Source organism: Channa argus, chromosome 15 (assembly GCF_033026475.1).
Source record: "Channa argus isolate prfri chromosome 15, Channa argus male v1.0, whole genome shotgun sequence".
Lineage (NCBI taxonomy): Eukaryota > Metazoa > Chordata > Actinopteri > Anabantiformes > Channidae > Channa > Channa argus.
The window spans coordinates 19,675,172-19,696,111 of record NC_090211.1 but is presented as its reverse complement, the minus strand read 5'-3'; the positions used below and the strand labels follow the sequence as shown (position 1 = coordinate 19,696,111).

Sequence of the window (20,940 nt, the reverse complement as noted above, 5' to 3'; positions counted from 1 at the left end):
CCAGAAGTTGAAAATAAGAGGGCGGCGTGAGGCTGAGTCGTTGAGGGAGGGGTTGCTGTTAGCGGGTGCGTTATCATCAGCCAGAAGAGGGGAAAGGGAGGGACGGCACGGCACGGAACGGAACGGGACGGGGGGGGGGGGAGGGGTTAGAAGAACATCCTGCAAACACATCTGAGAGTCGGAACCAAACTCTGCACGGTTTCCCCGTCGTGCGCTGACGCACACGGCCGCTGTTTCACCGGATGGCTCGTGGTTTGAGCTCGGACCGCTTTGCTTTACGGAGTCACACACTTGTTGGTGCTTAGTTGAGCGACTCCGCAGGTCGTTGGCCGCGGCGGACGTGTGTGTTTATGTTCGGACGCACGGCGCTGGGACGTCCGGAATGGGGCGTCCGTAGAAGGGACGACGCTCGCCCATGTGCCGCTGTTCCTCGGTAGAGCGCGCGCACACGGACCACGCACGAGATGGACTTCACGAAGACAAAATTTGGAAGGTAATTTCATTCACTGAGGACATTTTGTTAATATCCCGCGTTGTGGTTTTCATGTCATGTGCATCCATGCGCACCGACGCGCTGGCACAGAGACAGAGAGATGGGATGGATTAGTTGGCAGGCGCGCGCACACGTGAGGGTTGGGGGGGTTGCGGGGGGCATTTATATTTATTGTTATTGTGCTCACTAATGTCTGAATAGAGCTAAAAACAGAATAAGTTCATGTTCATTGTTATTATGAGAATCACACCAGCAACGTGTCATTGCACCAAACGTTCTGCATTATGTGCTGAATTTATCACAACTCAGGCAACTGATTTATCACCAGGTTTATCCTGAATAACACACCATCATTCATTTGGAGTAGAGTCAAAGTAAAAGTACCATGAAAGCAGCGAACATTTTACGAAGTATAGTACTTGAGTAAATATATTTACTTACTTGCCACCACCACCAAGACTGTTATCACTACAGTGCTCAACTAATAACTGACTCCATTAAACTCAGTCAACTTGACCAAATATAAATAAATACATGTAATTTGTGATTTATTACAAAGTGCTGTGATGCTAATCACACAATCTTAACCACTTGATAGAAAAATGGATTCTTTAAAAATAAGGAACAAATAGTCTTTTAGAAATCGCTAAAAGTAATGAATAAACAACCAAAAACTCAAGCATAGTTGAATCATCCAACTTCTACAACCAAAACGTGTTCAGACATATATGGAATTTGTTGATAAACGCTGTGGATGGAATATTTGAGTCAGATGTATATCTTGAATTCTTCCTACGAGCAATCACCCAATCAGTTTGTGTGTGTGAGTACGTGTGTGTGTGGGAAATGCCGAAAATCGTGAGAACCAGAGTCTAAGTCCCATAGGAGAGGAACTTAATCTGTGTTGGAAAAGTAAAAGCGCACACACACACACACACACACACACACACACACACTCCTATAGTGCAAAACAACAGGGGTTCTAATACAAGGTCACACACAGGAACACATATCAAACCATATATCAATGAAATGAGGACAGGAAAGAGAGAGAAGAGGGGAAATGATGTTCTGATGCTGACAACAATGTGCTCTCTGATGAGAGGCCTGTGAATCCCTGTCCCTTCGGCACATCGCACACATCAACAGAGTTGTGTCATAACCAATTAGAGGGCATCAGCGAGCCACATTCAGGTCCTGTGAAGGGCTACAAGACCTCAACAGTGCTTAGAAAACAGAGCTGCAGTGAGAAGAGGGAAATGGCAGCCATGGAATCATCGAATGTTCGGTCACAATTTCATCACTTTTCGTGGAACGAGTTGGATGTTGAAATAAATTTCAATCACTTACATGTGAGCACGGACGTGTCTATGAGTCTGCATTAAAATGATAAAGTAGTATGAAGTGCAGAAAGTGAAAAAAGACCATTAATGCCTCATATTTCATAATCTCTTTGTCCTACAGCAAATGTGTTTTGTTGCATTAGAGAACCCGATGTGGACTCAAAGAGGGAGGCGTGTGCAGTAGAAGGTCAGCCGTAATTAACAGAGGCGATGAAGGCCAGGCAGGAAGCACCAGAAGGTTCAAACAAAGCAAATATAGACAGGGAATTGACAAATGTCCAAAGTCCGAAAACAACAGAGCTGAATGTCCAAACCTGGCAGACAAGTCGAGCAAAGGTCAAAAGCAAAGGCTGCAGAAATTCTGATAACTGATGGAAAACAGGTGAGCAGGGTCGGAGCGTGTGATGGTCAGAGGGAGGACGGGAGACATAGACCCGGGACTGAAATGCGACGATGCTTTTTTATGTCTCACTGTTGTGATTTACTTTATTATTTGAGGACATTTTATTCCTAATTTTCTTATTTCCCAGAGAAAGTGAACAACCAACGTGTAAACTTGACAAACAGAATTACCATCTTTGAAGTGAACATCGCTGCTAAAATATTAACTGACTCCGTAATTATGCACCAATGACACGTCCCCGTCTCCCTGAAGAGCCCTGTGGCAAGACCTTTATTATTTACATTTACACAGTAGCTGTTTCACAGTCTGTCAGTGAACTGTCCAGTCAAAACACATCACGGACGATGATGATAATTTTGAGCCTGAAATGAATTTAACCCTGTGTAACAAACTCTTGGGGTTTTTGTTTGATAAAGATGTATGTTCGGCCTAAAAGGACTGAGCGATGAAACTATTAGCAGGACATGTGTACGAGACGTGTATGTAAACTTTTGTTTGTAACTGCGTGTGGGGGTGGATGCAGTCAATCACACTGAGATTAACAAGGGATTCATTTTTGTGAATTGAAGTAATTGTTCACGGTTTGACCCTTGATCGCGATTTTAAGGATCTTTAGAAGCCGAAACCAACAAAACATCAAAAACTCAGGAAGCAAAGCTCAAAGTATGAGGATTTTCTCCCAAGAATCTGGGTCCTCAGAAAGCAGCTAGTTGAGTTCACGGAGGCTCTGCATGTGAACATCTGTGAGCTGCGTGTTCGTCAGATTCACAATGTCCCAGAGGCTCGTGAGGAAAACGTGCCGTCGAGTCCGTGGACAGGAATTTGCAGCTCCACAGCTTTGAATTGACTTGGCGTTGTACTGATTGTTCCCTTCACTGTGCTGAATTAATAGACCATTACAACAAACAGCAGTTAGGGGAGAGTGTGTGAGTGTGTGATGATGAGCTGTTGGCCTAAATGTGTAATCAGATAACACAGCTGACTGACAAAGACACACCTGTGGCCTTGCACAACGAGACGTGTGTGTTTGTTTGTGTCCATCGTGAAGCATAAAATGTGGTTTCGTAACATCCCCAGATGTGTTTTCCCTGTAAGCTTGGATTTAGAGATTTACCGCTGATTAAATAGCCTACACAACACACACACACACACACACACACACACACACACGCAGTAACATTTACTTGCCACATTACAAGTAATAATGTAAATGTAGTTAATGGTTAGTACTCTGTGGTATCCTGTTGTTGTGATACAGGTGAGGACATTACTGGTGACCATAGCAGCACAGATAGTTGGCCCAGTAACGACGTGGGGCACCAACATAGGACATGTGATTACAGACGTGTAAATGACCTTCACAGGCAAACACAGGTCGGACTTTCTGTACGTGTGTGCATCTTACTCAAGTACACAAACTCAATTCTCACGTAAAAGTGTAAAAAAAGCACTCACTTAACTTTAAGTACTAGGTGCATACTCTGAAATGTAGTTTAAGCCGGAAAATACTGCACTGAGAAAGTGATTGAACACACGTGGACTATCAACCTGACTGACTTGCTGTAGTAAAAAAAAAGTATGGTAAACACCACTGAACCTGATGTTTTTAACATGAACGCAGAAAGTCCAGAGTCCAGATTTGCTCCACATGTGCCTCATAAATAAGGTTCTGCAGAAATCTAAAGTTCAGGCCTTGTTAGGTTTAATGCAGGTACGGATCGAAGGAGAGAACACTTGAACAAACCTGATTTAGGAGAATTTATGTTTATTTCTATCACTATCAGTGAAAGAAAAGCAAATTTTGCGAACTTATTTCACATCTGTGGTTTAAACTGCAATGTGATGTGCGATAATCTAGACCTGGTGTGGAACAAAAACCCCACATCTGGTCAAGTTGGGGCTGGTTTGAACTATAATAATATAGAATAATAAATTAATATAAATAATAAGTTTCATAATCTGCATCTGTAATGTAACTACAGGTTTCTGAGAAATGTAGAAATGCAAAATAAAAACATTCAAGTAAAGTGCAAGTGGGCAAACCTCAAAATGATAAATAATTTCCTTAATTACTTAACTCCACTACCCGACCACAGCCCTTAAACCGCGTCTTAACCACGTCCTGATTTTTCAAGTCTGTCTCAAAACCACCGAGAGGTGAAATAATGAACACTGAAAAAGGTTTTTCGTGCTACAATCGTTCCCCCTCGTCCTAGTCCCAAGGATGGACCCTTTCCGGAAGCCTCTACAGTGGAAGTCACGCGGCCTAGCGTCCACAGTTCTGCGTTAAAATGTCACGTGACTCATACATTTTAACGATTTAATACGTTTTTGCAGCATAGGATGACTGTGGGACCACTTATTTACACAGAAAAGGTCTTTTGGTGTATCTCTTATAGGCCTGTATTAACAGGAGGAGCAAGTTACAGACAGTAAAACATGTCCCAGTGTCCATATGGACACCGACCTGTAGTTTAAAGACGTGACAAAATATGAATGCGTCCTTCTGATAAAATGTCCTCACAGTGGACTAAATGGACATCTATGTGTTCTCACTTTAACATATTAAGTACTAACGGAGACAAGCTGTCCTCTGTCTCCTGTCCATTCTTTCTCTCTGTGTGTGTCCGTCTCTCTCTCTTTTCCATCAGGTTCATGAATTGCAGGGCGCCGGCCTGTAAGAGATACCAGCCGACTGAATACGAACATGCTGCAAACTGTGCGACACACGGGGTGAGTCAAATAAATAGACACACAGAGACATACCCAGGCTGTGTGTGTGTGTGTGTGTGTGTGTGTCCCTGAGTACCTCTGTGTTTTCCTGCTTCTAACAAGTTTCTCACTTCAGTGAAACCTTTGAAAAGAGGATTGCGCGGAATGAGGCAGAACGTGGAGGAATGTTGGGCTGCGTGATGTGGGCAGTGGGTTATAATCTGTAGCTTTCTGTAATCTGCTGTAATCCCTCAGCGTTTCTGCCTCCAAGGGAGCGAACACAGCCGACAGCAAGGAGAAGAAGAGAGAGAAAATCATATTCATAATGTCTGTAAAGCCTCACTTCTGCTCCTGATATGATGAGGTGCCATTTGGCTCCAAGAGTGAAACTGACACGAGTGTAGTATTACTACAATACTTTTGTAATTCATTATGCAGAAGGACACAAAAAAGGATTATTATGAAAGTACAGGTTCTTAATAAAACGATTGGCTACATTTCTATCACGTGCAAATTATTTGAAATTCTGTCCATGAGTGTCTCACCCGCTGTACAATATCCACAACATTACATGTATCACTGGACCTAGTTCACGATAAACACCGAAAATATCAGGAGACGTCGGAACAAAAGTTCAGTGTAAACTGTGACAAATGAAAACAATGATGAAAACTTTGTGCTGTTCTCCTCGTTTGTAGCTGTGGATTCTCCCTAGTCTGGTGGGCGGGTCTGTGCTCTACTTCCTGTCTGTGGACCCGTGGCACCGAGTTGCTGCCTGGCTGTACGGGAGCGGTCTCACCGGCCTCTTCATCACCTCAACGCTCTTCCACACTGCTGCCTGGAAAATCGGCCATCTCCGGTCTGTGTGTGTGTGTGTGTGTGTGTGTGTGTGTGTGTGTGTTTGTTAATTATGAGAGTGGCCAAGACCAAACAACAGATGTGAAATATTTCACACCCTCTTCATCTCACACTTACACAAACGATCAAATACACAAACGAATAGTTTTACCACATCTGGGTTTGTTTACAGCATTGAACACGTCATGTAAATCTTTTACCTTAAAAATAAACACATCCGTCCTTTCAGTGCATTCAAAGAATCGAATTAGCAGAATATGAATTAACAGAATCAATTTAGCCCGTTTCCAGCATTTAAGTCTGAATTAGTTGTGTAGTAAAATGTGTTAGTAAAAACATTTACTTAAAAAATATGATTTTTCTCCTATTTTTTGTTGTTCTGTTGTGTCAACTAGTGTGAGATATTCTCTGAATCCTCAAAAAGATGTTGCCAACAGTTCTGTAAGAAAAAGCAGTTTATGCAAATGTGCTTCAAATCAGTAGAGCTCCACAATGCAAATGTAAGGACTTGAGCCTTTTTCTTCACAATTTCCAAACAATATTTAGGTTGAGGTTGAACATTCAATCTCAATATGTCTCCCTGAAATGTCCTGTTTAAATAATTCCCCTTAAATGATCTGAAACATCCAGACTCGCGGTGAATCATTTACAAGCACGGAGAACCGGAATCCCAATGAAATTAATCAGGTTTAATTGCTCGGAGCTTCTCCCTTTGCCTAAGGACACAGTGCTGTGTGTTGAAGGACAGTGTGGGTGTGTTTTCTTCTAAAATGTAACATCCTGCTATGTCCTGATTTACCACAGTAGTCTGCGAAACTTCCTAAATGTTTTACTCTCCAGGCTGGTAATAACTTTAAAGTCTGGAGCCTGGAGATTTTTTTTCCCCCCACACTAGAAAAAGTCAGCCATTGCTCTGGAAACCAACTCTCATGTCGTCTGTCTGTGTAGGAAGGTGGAGCAGCGTTTCCACATGTGCGACAGAATGGCCATCTACTTCTTTATCGCTGCCTCCTACTCTCCCTGGTGGGTGATGTGACTGAAGTATGTGCAGTTTGACCGACTAGAAAGCTGGTTCACAGGATCCTACTGAACAATGCTGTGCATGTATGCCGTGTTTCCCCAGGTTGATGCTGAGGGAACTGGGGCCCTGGACTGTCCACATGCGCTGGCTGATCTGGGTCATGGCTTGTATAGGATCCACGTACGTCTTCTTTTTCCATGAGAGGTAACACGGTCCCTCCTTTGGTCCCTTTGGCTTGTCCTAGAGTCAGTGGTGGATTGTTTACAGCTAAACAGTGGCCGGTTCAAACTGGAGGTTTGACCTGTCAGCGTCTGTTTTCTACCTGCAGGTACAAGCTGGTGGAGTTGCTGGGATATGTGGCCATGGGAGCCGTTCCTGCTCTGATCATCCTGTCCATGGTACGAACAAAGCACAAAGGTTCAAACGGTGCTTCTCTGCTTCCGATAAACAGACTGTATTTCAGGGTAAACTCCTTCTGCTATTGTGTGGGAATCAGACACCATCAGTGTTTAAAGAACCGAACCACAAGTTTTATTTGTTTCAGCCCATTACCCACAAATCCCTTCTGATTAGCATAACTGCCCAACAGTTTAAGGTATTAGGCAGTGGGAGCTGCAGTCTGATACAGCAGGCTTGCAATAAAGCTCCCATCTGTGAAGGTGAAAGGGTTCAGTTAATGTTCAAACTGTTTCCGAGAGATGCTGGTGCAAATTTATGGAGGAACAAAATGGAAACAAACACAGTGTTCGGTCTTTAAAAAAATCATTGACCAAGTTACCATGGAACTGAAGATAAGTTCTGCGACCTATATTATAAAATGTAACCTGATGTGTACGATATCTTTCCTCCTACCAACGCTGCAGTGACAGGTTTGGGTTTTGTTACAGGTGGAGCGTGCAGGTGTGTGTGAGCTGGCCATGGGAGGCGTCTTCTACGTGGTGGGGGTGGGCTTCTTCAAGAGCGATGGCCTCGTCCCTTTTGCACACGCCATCTGGCACCTTTTTGTTGTGGCCGGAGCAGGAATTCATTATTACGCCATCTGGAGGTACCTGTACGTACCTGGGCCCCCGCTGCAGACATCCAGGTGACAGGACGCTTTCACACTGAGCGATTAAACACAGACAAATCGTTAAATCAGTGTGTTTTCACAACGACTAACTTCACCTGGGGGAGATGGTGCTGAGATGAAAAGGGCCATAAACACGGACACAAAATAATTATACACCTTTAATGTGATGTCACGGAGGACATGGGTCAACATGTCTGAGCGGTGTGCAGCTACGCAGCCCCATACACAGCAACACGTGATACATGGTGTACAGAGACAACACTCTGTACTACAACTAACACACTATTTTACCCAAGTAAATTACAGAAGTACAAGTACCTCATTGAGAAAACAATATATTTTAAACAATACTGATTATGGTCACAGTTGGTGAAGGTGGAGCTGATTTTAACTAGTGTACGTGCTGACAGGGGGTTGATCCATAATGATACATAAGCATTTATTAGTTCTTAATATTTTTATAGTCAAACTACCAGGTGGTATTAATGTTTTGGCTGATCAGTCTACAAACACCAGATCGACTGAATTTACAGAGACAGAGAATATAGATGAGTAAAAATTGGTCGTTTTAATGTCTGTTCATCACCAGCCAAAGCAATAGTTTGACATTTTATTAAATATGTTTGTTAAAAACAAACCCGGACAACTAGCAGTGGGTTAGCTTAGCTTAGCACGGGAGTCCGGAAACTGTGGGAAACTCAATTGGTGTAATTTGTACACAAAAAGTGTAAAACAGGTTTTTAAATGTGGTTTCACGTGCAGGACCGTTTGTGAGCCAGAAGCAGGGACTTGATGTTGTGTCATGAGGTTGATGTAAGTCTGCAGCCTCGCTGAACTAATGTCACGCTAACCAACGTCAGGCTGGTACATGTGTGGTATCGATTTACTCGTCTAAGTCTTTGAAAGAAACTGAATTTGTTTGAACTTGTCTAGTGCGACACCTCATCACATATTTTAGAAAACCCAACCACAAGTGACTGGCCAAGGCCACAGACGTTCCTTTACAGAGGTCCCAACAGATGATTTCATTTTCAGAATAATAAGCTATGTGCAGACAGATTTATGGTCACTAATATGTGGATTAATATATTTAGGTCAAGTAAAGACAAACTAGAAAGTAACAGTCCTCAGTAGATCTCACCCATTTTTTATATACAGTGCCTTGCAAAACTATTCACACCCCTTGAAATTTCCCTCATTTTGTCACATTACATCCAGAAATATAAATGGTTTTAGGATTAGAATTAGGATTTTAGGTGGTACAAAAATGTGAAAGGAAAACGATAAATGGTTTTCAAACTTTTCTTACAAATAAATATGTGAAAAGTGTTATGTGCCTTTTCTATTCAGCCAACCTGAATCAATACTTTATAAAACCACCTTTTTGCTGCAATTATAGCTGCAAGTGTTTTGGGGTTCGTCTCTACCAGCTTTGCAAATCTAGAGAAAGAAACTTTTGCCCATTTTTCTTTGGAAAATAGCTCAAGCTCCGTCAGATCGGATGGAGAGCGTCTGTGAAAAGCAATTTTCAAGTTGGATCTACGTCTGGACTTTGACTGGGTCATTCTAACACGTCAATACGCTTTGATGTAAACCATCACGTTGTAGCTCTGGCTGTATGTTTAGGGTCATTGTCCTGCTGGAAGGTGAACCTCCTCCCCAGTCTCAAGTCTTTTGCAGACTCTTAACAGGTTTTCTTCTAAGATGGTCCTGTATTTGGCTCCATCCATCTTCGCATCAACTCTGCCCAGCTTCCCCGTCCCTGCTGAAGAAAAGCTGCGTAACAACACGTTTCAGGGAGGGGGTGGTGTGTTCAGGGTGATGTGCAGTGTTAGGTTTCAGCCACACAGTGTTTTACATTTAGGCCAAAACATTCAATTTTGGCTTCATCTGACCAGAGGACCTGTGTCCACATGTCTTGTGGGGGCTTCTTTGGACTCTCTTTCAACAATGGCTTTCTTCTTGCCACTCTTCCATAGACGCCAGATTTATGGAGCCCACGACTAATAGTTGTCCTGTGGACAGATTCTCCCACCTGAGCTGTGGATCTCTGCAGCTCCTCCAGAGTTACCACGGGCCTCTTGGCTGCTGCTTTGATTACTGCTCTCCTTGTCCGCCCTGTGAGTTTAGGTGGACGTCCATGTCTTGGTAGGTTTGCAGTTGTGCCACACTCGTTCCATTTTTCAGATGATAGATTGTACAGTGCTCCGTGACATGTTCAAAGCTCGGGGTAGTTTTTTTTATAACCTAACCTGCTTTAAACTACTCCACAACTTTATCCCTGACCTATATCTGCTGTGTTCCTTGAACTTCATGATGCTGTTTGTTCACTAATGTTCTCTACGAAACCTCTGAAAGCTTCAGAGAACAGCTGGATTTATACTGAGATTAGATTACACACAGGTGGACTATTTACTGATTAGGTGACTTCTGTAACCTAAATCTAATGTCCCACTCACAGTAAGACCATATGCATATTGTCTTATGTTGCCAGTTTAAATTGTTGCACTTTAATCCTTGAGCACTTTTCTTTCAAAAAGTTATGAATTAAACAGTACTGTCTGAAATTTTGTGAATATTATTGATGAATGAACTAGTGCAGACTTAATATACACTGTAGACAATCAGGCAAATTTCCATTTTTATTTACAGTTTTCATTTTTGTAGTTATTAATTCACTGTATGCATATACCTTCAGGTTTTTCCTAACCTCTAATAATTCTGCTTCAACTTTTATAAGAGAGAACCTACTCAGGAACCTACTCTTTATTAAAAAAACTGATTGTTTTGTTCTGTGTATCACTTGTAATAAAGACTATGTCACACTATGAGGATCTGTGTAATCTGTGAATAACAAATACGCCTCATAAACATTTAACCAAATATCATTTATTTACAAAGATAAGGTGCAAAGATTAATTAAAATGCCCATTTCATGTGTCACTATTTACACTCGCGCATCGGCAAGTTAAAGTGCAGTGTGTGTGTGTTACTGTGAGTGTGTAAGGCTGGTGAGAGCGCGCAGCTGCAATGGCATGGACACGTTGGTGTCTCTGTGCCATTGTGGTGTGGTGACATGTGGAGACGGGGTCAGGACACTCTGTGCCACACCGGGGGTCTTCAACAGCGACCACAGCTCCTCCCCTCGCGTTTCTATGGCAACAAGGTCCTCCTCATCTGAGCACCAGGCGACTGACCCACCTCTGGTTACCGATCTTAGCTTGGACAGGAACAGAGACACCCTGAAGACGGCAAAAAACACACATACATTACATTCCAGTAAAAGTCTGTTAAAACTTTGTTGTGTGTGGCCGTCAGTCACCTTGGTATGAGGTCATGGGAACGGGATGCCAGCTTAGCAAGAGCGCTCATTAGAGTAGTGACAACTCTAGGGGCAGGGCAAGGAGATCCAGGTAGAGGGGCAGATGACGTTATCTCAAAAAGCACCGCCTCCAATGCCTCGAAACAGGAAGTGATGAGCCTCACAGAGCAGCGAGAGTCACATGACGCAGAGAGAAACTCTCCCAGCACCCACACCTGAGAATAAGACATGTTGAACTTTACTTTGGTGTCATGTGGGAAACCCTTTGATTGTTTTAGCATTTGAAGACACAGGAAAAAGACGCTGAGATAAGACAAAAGCTTGGTGTTTGAGATTTTGGGCAGGATCCAATACAAAGAGGCAAAATCCGACACACACAGAGTTTCATTACCACGTGCGTGTACATTTCTTCTTTGTTGTAGACGTTGGCGGTGGTACCGGCAAACTCCAGCAGCTCATGAGACTGGTCCACCACCAGTGAGGGCTGGAGCTTGCACAATCTGAGCAGATGGCAACTGAACACCCTGCAAAAACACAGAGAGGGGAGAGTGAAAAGATGAGGGAGAAACTGTTAGACTCAAAGCCTTGAAGCCTTGAAGACGTGTACACGTTTACCTGTGGACCTCTTTGACGTATGTGGGAAGACTGAGGAGAAGGCTACTTCTCTCCAGCATCACGAAAATCAAGTCAGATAAAAGCTTTTCATCAGCGATCTAGAAAAAGAAAACTAAAATGAAAATGTTGTCTCATGTAAAAACAAACAGCCAGCATTGTATTTTACAACTGTTGTTGTCATCAATGAATGATGAGAAAATGGGCCCCTGAGCACATACAGTAAAAGGTCCCTAGTCGTCTCTTTGTAGTTGTTTATCTGTTTGTTGTAATTTCAGTTTTGTTTCTGTAGCTGTTTCCTGTTGTTTTCTGTCTACTGTGGGGCATTTTGAATATTTTTAGACATTTTGGAATTAGTCTTGTGTCTATTTTTAAATGTGGCCCTCTTGAGTATGGTTTCAGGTACTTAATCATTTATGAATCATTTTCCATCTCTTTGTCATCCTTTTGTGTCTTTTTACAGAACTGCTTCAAACAAGTAAACAGTTACTATAAGGACTGAGGCTCATTGGCCCGTGCTCAGCAATCAATATGTAAAGAAGAAGAGGTTTGATCTCTTCACCTTAATGGCTGTGTTGAAAAAAATGTGCAATAGCACAGGGACAGTTTGGGCACACTGAACCACTCTCGGCCAGTCAGCGGCCTCAGCCAGCCGCTCATGGAGTGTGCTCAGTCTGTCCATTGTTTCACCTGTGGAGAGAAAGGAGAAAAGAAACAATTTAATTAGTTCAGTTTCCAAATTGTACCAGCTGCTCCCACAGCTACTGGTTTAAATGTCACCAAATCACCAAAGTGACCACTGGAACAAGCTCTGCACAAGATACATTTCCTAGGAAGATTACTGGGAATTCTGGGAGCAATGCACCATATCAGCCACAGCAAAAAGTAATAATAAAACAATCATACAGTCGCATTATATTCATATAGTTCTATAAAGACATTTTAACAAAAGGTTTAAAGTAGTCATCATTGTAATAAATCAAGCATTGTGGGAAATATGATTATCTGCTTTCTTGACGAGAGTAAGATGAAAAGATTGATGGCGTTTTCATCTCTGCATGGTCAAGATTTAGGATGAAGATTGCAGACAGCTTGAACAGGAAGTCTGGCTCTATACAAAATATACCCAGCAACAAACACAAACATCGTAACATATCTGGTTTGTTTTATTTAGGGGTTTTCAAAGTCTGACACTCAGGGGACAGTGATGTCACACTAAATCTAAAAATATGTTTATCGTGTCACTGCGTTCAGATTCGACTGTTTTATTAATCTAAAAACACGTGGGGGGATTTTGTTAAGAAAAAGGCTAAATCCCTCCATGTGCTGGTTCACATGCACTGCTGCGTCTGCAAAAGTTGACCGTGCTGGTAAGTGGGACAAACTACAATAAAAATCAAATCTCCCCACTGATTCCACGATCATGAACCTCCATTTTTTAATTAGTAAAAAAAAAAGGTACAAAAAGGTCACATTGTGGCTTTGTGGGGGATTATCTGTCATGCTATTTCTTGGCTGCTGCCATTTCTTGATGTAACAATTAGTGCTGGCAATTTCATTTCACTGCCTTAGATCAGGGTCAGGCTAACTAACTAAAAAGAGTCCATCTAGCTCTAACAGAGAAAACAAAGCTAATTCCCAAATTATTTAACTGTGTAAGTGTAATGACCTGAGCCTGCTTCGTCTCGAAGTAGGAAGAGGAAAAGCCCACGATCTGCGGGGCTTCGAAATGCGTCCAGCGACAGGAGGCTGCGCCCGCCAGGGTCGGAGATGGGCAAACACGTTGACCTGAAACAGACACATACACAAACAAGTAGAAACGCAGTGTGATGCTGGTAATACCATGTTGTGTGTGTTAGGCAGCTTTAACATTTGTGCGGAGCTTTGCTCCAATGTGTGCACTTCACCTGTGCTGCAACACCAGCGTGGCAGAGAGGCAGGGCAGGTCTAGCAGAGTGTGGAGCAGCTCTAGTGCAGTTCCAGTTGTCACCATTGAAGGTAGCAGATCCACAAAGTCATCCACTACTGCTGGGCTGTCCCACGCCAGAAACTACAGCGACAGAGAATCCAAGGACAGTGTGTGTATCCCGCTTAGGTTTACTGCAACATGCCTCCCCCACCAGTTTACAGCATATATGTGAGTGCATGTATCTTTTTCAGATTTTCACCTTCAGAAGATTTGGGAAGGCGCGCGTGTACTGTGGCACTCTGAGCTGCAGGCTCTCGAGGTTCATTCTCAAGAAACGTAGAAGCTCATGCGCCAGAAAGGGGCAGTTGAACAGCTCAGCAGGGAACCGTCCAAACACCAACTTCCACACACTCTCACAGTCCACTGCTGCCATCTCACCTAAAATCAGTCCACATTTAACCGCTTTAAAATGGAAATGCCGTTTGACATTGGTGGTGAACACGAACAGGAAATCTCGGTGCACATACACACCGTGGTTGAGGTAGAATTGTGCTATGGGCAGCATGACTCTGGCAAAAGCCAGGTCGGAGCTGAGACGACCAAAGAGCGCCTTAATGCATGGGAACGTTCGGTAGACCAGCGAAGCATCCTCCACACACACGCAGTCCAAGATATACACAGCCTCCACCAAGCACTAGGGGAAGAAACAGGGCAGAGTAACTTAGGGCACAAGAATGAAATCTGCTGTACAATGTTCCTTTCCTTTGAGCAGCAGTCTCTTTCTTTTTTTGTTAATATTTCTGCTCATTTTCATTTCCTACATCTGCCTTCAGCTGCTATGTGGGCACAGTGGGTGTATTGAGACACAGAATAGGCAGCTCAGCCACAGTGCTCTTAACAAACAACAATTTATAACTCTCCTAATTCTGAGGGACAGTTCACACTTATTAGCGCACATAAACACATAATTGCGCAGGGTGGATGTCCCCCCCCAATATGAACAATGTGAGTGTATTCGATGTGTATCAATGGCCAATAAACTTCACAAAGTGGATAAGACAAGGACGTGTAGGACACTACACAACAAAACCCTGTGTATGAATGTACTCTATGTTCCATATAGATAAATGATAAATGATAACGTAGGCTCACCGCTTTCTGCAGCTCTGCATCTGTCCGTTTGTGAGCCTCTGAGACACAGACAAAAAGTGAGTTACAGCTGCTAATGACAAGTCTCGTCTGTTTAAAGGCATTTGGGGTTTTTATGCCAAATGATGATGATTAAATCATAAAGTGTCACGTTCCATTCTTGTTGCATATTTTCTATATCTAACTTTATTATTTTTTTAAATTGCCACCTGCAAATCAGTGGAAAGATGTTCTGCCATTTTCCCTGCTCCTTTTCACAGAGTTAACAGCACATGACAGGTGATCTCACTAGTGCACGGGGCTTGATTTTCATTCTAGTCTAGTTGACCCGTTCGTTTTTTATTTTAGAAAAGATTTTAACTAAAATGTGCACTGTAAGATAGAACAATTTTGCATCACTTGAACATTAAAATATTACAAAGTTGTGGATGTACTCAGTTTTATGTAGCTTTTATTATAGTTTCATTTAGAAAAGGACAAGCAACCTACATTCACATCAAACACCTGCGTTCGTACCTGCTTGAATGACTATTTCCTATATTAAAGCTGACACACTTACTGCGATCGCTTTGTTCAATGAGGCGCTGGCAGTACTGGAAAGCCTTCTCCCTGAGACGCTCCTTTGGAGGCAGCAAGCGGCTGGACGAGGAAGTTGCTGAAACTATAGAAACAACTGATCCGTCCACCTCCGACCGGTCATCTACAAAACGAGAGGTCAGGAGTGAGATGATGATCATCATCTGATGATGATTTACGATAATCAAGGTCAATGTAAGGTATCTTTCCACATGAACAGGTATCAGCAGCTGGTGCAATTCCTAAAAATAATTGGGTGCATTAATTTAAAGACAACTCAACTACTTTGCAAAGCAAAAGGTTTTGTGTTATAGTTTATTCAGAGCAACTCCATTACAATCCTTAAATTAATATTGTGCAGGAAAAATACAAATATTAGTAATGTGAAGCCATGTTTTGTGCAGAGCTTTGAAAATTCCTTTTAGAGAGCAGACACATACGTAGTATATTAGTACAGTAGAGTGGTATCTGACTCTGAATGTGGTTGATGATTGATAGATTTATCACATTCTATTAATGATAAAGATTTAAGGAAACACAAATGGAAGACATACTAACAAAGTGCAATTAAAAAGTCACAGATTAGAATCTCTGATTAAAAGTGTGGCTGTGAGTCACAATCATATCAAGTGTTGTGAGTTGACCTGTGCCGATCCAGTGTTAAACAGAAGCTGTAGGCGTTTACAACTTTTTTTGTATGCGCGCACATGCAAGCAGGTCCACAGACTCACAAGTCTTACCATTCGAAAATGAGTGGGAGTGCGAGAGGGAGAGGCTGAGCTGTAACCTGTTTGCTGGAGATGATGAGAACACACAGCAGGGCATCTTAGAGGAGTAATATAAATGAATTACAGCCCTCAGGCTTTGCATTTTAGGGCTGATGGTTTTTTTGTTCGTGCTTGCCGTAATGAGCTTCTCTTGTGTGGGCTGTCAAAACGCTGTGGTTTCTAACAGCGGTGAGGTCATACCAGTGTCAGCTGTGATGCTGCCAGTAGAAACAGATTGGTAGGTGAGAAGCCAATGGCGTAGCATGGAGAAAGAGTAAACGTTCATCCACTGGTCCTCAGTGAAGCCTTGGCCCACACACAGAACAGTGAAGAAGTCCCCAGACACTGTCCCATCCAGCTCTGCTATCGGCACTGGCTGAACGAAAATACACAAAAATACGTTGCAGAAACAGCTGAAAACATGGAACATGCACAGCAAACTAGCGTTGTGAAGTGAGAAATTACGTACCTGACGTGACCTGGCTCCTGTGAAGAATCCTCCTGAGGAACCTCCACCTCCCTGTGTGGTGCTTGCATAACGCAGCCAATCAACAAGCTTTTTACTCAGAAGGGTCACATGATCTGGAGTCAGTCAGGGGTAGAGAAAGTTTGCTGTTACACAACCAAGGACACTTCAGTTCTGGAAACGTGGTCGCATTTGTCCGTTACCTTCAGTGAGGCACTCAGGGCTGTGTGTGAGGATGGTGTTGAGGATTGGCAGGATGTGTGTGAAGTGAGCTGGCCCTTCTGACTGGCGGCTTTCCAAGCTGCGAAGGAGCTGAGTGCAAAAAGATGATAGCTCAGCCCTGGATCCAGCCTGAGGGGAGTCAATTACAATTTATCTGAGAAACAAAGTCTTCATGACAACAAATCAAAGGCAATAGCTTCTTGTAAGTGTCTCATAATAATGATTTAAGCTGAGTAAAACATATGTATTTCCTCACACCTGTGAGAGCAGCAGGGCAGCAACATGGCTGTTCAGCTGGGCTACGTTGTCCTGATTGTAGCTCAGGTTATGACCAGAGAGGGGCAGCGTCTCTCTGAGTACAGCTGAGCTCAGCAGCTGAACTGGCTCTGCTGATGCTGAGAGGAGTGCTAACAGCCTCTTCTGGAGCTCTGAAGGCAGCCTTCAGTGGATGACAACAAAGAGAGACAAGCTCAAGCAGGGCAAAAAGCTGATATTGAATATTAAAAAGTTTAGAGCTGAAAACAACACAGGTTTTATTATAGCAATCCCCCAAATCCTCTCTCTCTCCACAACCTGAATCTCGGAACTGTCAACGATAACTTGTCAGCAGACCTCAAGCTATGGGTTTGAGTGCAGAGAGCGAGAGCATGACAGCAACGGAGGACGGAGTAGCCTTGTGCCTTAAAAACAATTAAAAGCGGTTTTAAATGGTCTATTACCATAAAATGATCGATAAAGTCTGTACAGCCTGTATATAAATAAGCTTTTATGATTCTAGATATAAAACCTTAAAGCTATCATTACTGTAACATGCTTGAATAAATATGGTCTCCTTAGCTGGGAAGGACATTAATTTTAAGACCCAGCCTATTCATTTATGTCCTCTGTAGTGGACATTGGTTTTTAACCTATATTGTTTGACTCATTTTAGCTACCGTCCTAAGTCCTGATGTGCTCAGCAGAGAACATCCTGGCCTTTCCAATAATATCTCGTGTTGTGGGATGAGGAGAACTTTGTTTTCATGCTGAGACAAAATGGGGACTGCAGCAAAAAGCACTCATGTACAAAATGTCAAACAGATAAGCGACTCTTCCACTTTTATACCTTGGAAAAATGTTGGGGAAAACTAAGTAAATCGAGATTAAGAGGGGGATAATGCAGTCCGACGGAGGAAAATATCCTTTTACAATAAGAGCGTTCCAGTCCCCAGCCCAGTAATGTTGATTAATGGACAATATCTCTGAAATGAAAAAAAGATAAGAACATTCTCTTGCTAATGCCGTGGTCGATACAAGAGAGATCAATACTGCACAAAAGAAATACGATCATACTCTATAAGAACCCAGGCATTCGTTTGTGCACAAGCCAGAAATGTTCAATTGAATTCCAGGGGAGGGAAATTAGCAAGGAGCTGGAACTAGCAATTTCAAATGACATGCACAAGAGTCAAGTGCCAAACAAATCCCATTTAAATTTTGCAGGTAGTCAGTCAGATTAAATTCATTCACCCGTAGCATCCATATAGTTTCATATCCAAGAACGGTGTGGGGCATGTGTTTTTTGTTTGATTTGGCATCTAAAGATTCAGGGAGGTCGTCATAAAAGTAAGTCCAATTACTGTTAAGTAAGAAACTGCAATGAAGCTGCTCTACGCAGTGAGGAAATCACAACTCCGCTGGAACAACTGAGGGCTAAACAGGTGAAGTTCAGGAGTTTAGGTTTGTGGAAATTTAAGGTGAAAGACACGAAGTACCTGTAGAATAAGGGAGTAAAAGAGGATCGAGAAGCCGAACAAAAAGCAAAGTATTGTGTAAAGAAAAGCTGAAAGGGCTCAAGACAGAAAGGCGTGGGTGAACCACTGCATCTGAAAAAGGAAGATTAAACAGTGTGTGAATGGACAGCTGCTGATTGATGTAACATGGGAGCTGTGGGGTGGAGCGCTCACTTCCTGGTGTATTTAGTGGCGAAGAGGATGAGGTGCAGCCTCTGCAGGGAGTCAACCGTCTCGTGACCGAACTCCTTTCCCTGGAGCAGCTTCACTAATCTGCTGTAAAACTTCTGCAGCTCAGACTCCTGAATATCCCTACAAATGAAACACACACGTGTCACCTGCCTTTATTTCAGCAGAGTCGAATGAGTCCTATGGCAATTTTAGTAAACTACTAATCGCTTGACACAAGTCCATTCACTGTACAAAAGTTAAGTGTTCAAATCCTAGCAAATTCAATAAACACGGGACTCGTGTGATAGCTGGAATCTTACCTGTGAAAAATAGCTTAAAGAGTGAATTTAGCATTAACGGTAAGTTAAATCAAACTGCACAGAAAGGATTTGATAGGCCAGTTAGCTTGAGCCTTGTTAGCTTAGCAAAATAAAAAACAACAAAACTCAAATGAGGTCTGGAGAAGAATTGACGGTGTCAACGAAGCCTCTTTATTATTGTTTTCCTACCTTGCTTGTTTTATTAAACTCTCGGAACCGTGAGAATACATTTTGTTATAATTCCTCTGCTACCTCTGTTTGCAGCGGAAATTAAACAGTACGACCGCGAATCGAGCCCGGACTAGAATCACATGACGCGACTTTTGTTCCGCTTTCACAATGTGGAAGTTCCGGGGGAGGTCTGTGCTGTAAGGGAGTAAAAGTACACAAAACTCAGTACTGAAAAAAGTTAAAAGTGACTTGCCCAAGAAATTCGCCACAGGAATAAGTGGTACGAAGAAGTACCACTTATAATGTTTAGCTCAAGTCTTAGTACAAAGTACATGCTTTAAAACGCGGAAAAAACAATGTAATTTAAAAAGCATGGGATTTTATGTTGATCGCAGAAATGTGTGTTTGTGTGAACAGCTTTCAAAGAACAATAAAAAAGGTCAAATTTGCAGAACATATCTGAAGGTGGAGCTCATTTGATGCACTGCTTGTATGCCATGTGGTTAATCCATAAATATTCATCATCATTTAAATCATTAGTTTGTTTAGATTATTATTATTTTGAGAATCGGAATTTGCAAAAAGCAACTTAAAAAGTAAAAAAAAAAAATAAGGTGAAAGTAAGAGCTGACAAATAAACGTAGTACAATAGTACAATAATTCTCTCTGAACTGTGGTGGCGTAAAAGTAAAAGCAACATTATATGAAAATACTCCAGTAAAGTATCTCAAATCTGTACTTAAGTACATTACCTGAGTACTTATTTACTCTGCTCTGTGCTTATACACAATGAAAGGTAAAACACAGTTATTAATAACAATACTAATAACAGCTTCCCATATTGCTGAGCTGTTATAGGTTCCTCCTTTTGTGCACTTGGGGAAATTCAACAAAACTGGGCTATAAATAATGTTGTTAGTAAAATATATACTTGAAAAATGTGCGTTTTGTAAAAGGCCTATATATAGATAACACGAATGATTTCATAGGCTGCCAAATGCACTAAAACCAACTTAACCTGAAAGTTGAGAGTAGGCTGCTTGCTCTTTCCATTTTTGATAATGTTAGTGTTCTGCATTTTAGAGAAAAATATTTCTACCTACTCACTAATTATAGGCACACGCCTTGCAGATAAAGATTTTGTTAAGGTGCCTGGATCAGCCAGTGGTGGTGGAAGTATTCAGATCATTTATTCAAACATTGTAAAAAAAAAAAAAAACTCCAATACATCATGTAACGTATTCAAATGTCTATATATTAGTGAATGCTTAGAGATATTGCAAATAGAATTGGTAGTAGAGGAAGTATTTATATGGTAATTGATGTAGCAATGCTGCATTATAAAAATAGCCTTCTCCATTCTGCAAGTTCAACACTGAAAATGTCTCTTAAAGCTACAATGAGCAACTTTTGAAAATGCTTGAGACAGAAAATGAATTCACGCCGCTCTGCTCTGCTTTGCATATCTCTTCAGCTATTAGTGTTATGAATTTATCATAAATAAGAAACCACAAAACTTAAACAGTCAGCAGAACTAAATAAATTAAAAACTGTCATAGTGGAACATCTCCTCGCATGCTGTCA

General features: G+C 42.1%; 2 protein-coding genes across 7 annotated transcripts; one reads left to right on the top strand and one right to left on the bottom strand.

The window, feature by feature from the left end:
* Positions 1-141: 141 nt before the first annotated feature.
* mmd2a (monocyte to macrophage differentiation-associated 2a) lies at positions 142-12,392 on the top strand. 5 transcript variants are annotated; one of them, XM_067476251.1, is made up of 8 exons: positions 142-493; positions 1,958-4,972; positions 5,650-5,810; positions 6,758-6,832; positions 6,933-7,034; positions 7,159-7,228; positions 7,718-7,914; positions 9,879-10,730. In XM_067476251.1, the coding sequence occupies exons 2-8, from the start codon at positions 4,736-4,738 to the stop codon at positions 9,904-9,906; spliced, it is 870 nt and encodes a 289-aa protein (XP_067332352.1). In that variant the 5' UTR covers positions 142-493; positions 1,958-4,735; the 3' UTR covers positions 9,907-10,730. The 5 variants fall into 5 exon arrangements, with proteins under 5 accessions (XP_067332352.1, XP_067332357.1, XP_067332356.1 ...); XM_067476256.1 differs by having other exon boundaries at positions 145-493; positions 4,891-4,972; XM_067476252.1 differs by lacking the exons at positions 142-493; positions 9,879-10,730 and adding an exon at positions 12,297-12,392 and having other exon boundaries at positions 514-4,972.
* On the bottom strand, positions 10,769-19,529 carry ap5z1 (adaptor related protein complex 5 subunit zeta 1). Of its 2 annotated transcripts, XM_067476246.1 has the most exons (18): positions 19,375-19,529; positions 18,869-19,006; positions 17,181-17,361; positions 16,904-17,051; positions 16,704-16,816; positions 16,436-16,610; positions 16,208-16,261; positions 15,451-15,591; positions 14,895-14,932; positions 14,274-14,436; positions 14,002-14,180; positions 13,741-13,883; positions 13,503-13,621; positions 12,396-12,523; positions 11,837-11,934; positions 11,613-11,745; positions 11,222-11,436; positions 10,769-11,141 (listed from the first exon to the last, which is right to left on the bottom strand). In XM_067476246.1, the coding sequence occupies exons 1-18, from the start codon at positions 19,413-19,415 to the stop codon at positions 10,889-10,891; spliced, it is 2,460 nt and encodes an 819-aa protein (XP_067332347.1). In that variant the 5' UTR covers positions 19,416-19,529; the 3' UTR covers positions 10,769-10,888. The 2 variants fall into 2 exon arrangements, with proteins under 2 accessions (XP_067332347.1, XP_067332348.1); XM_067476247.1 differs by lacking the exon at positions 16,208-16,261.
* Positions 19,530-20,940: the final 1,411 nt, after the last annotated feature.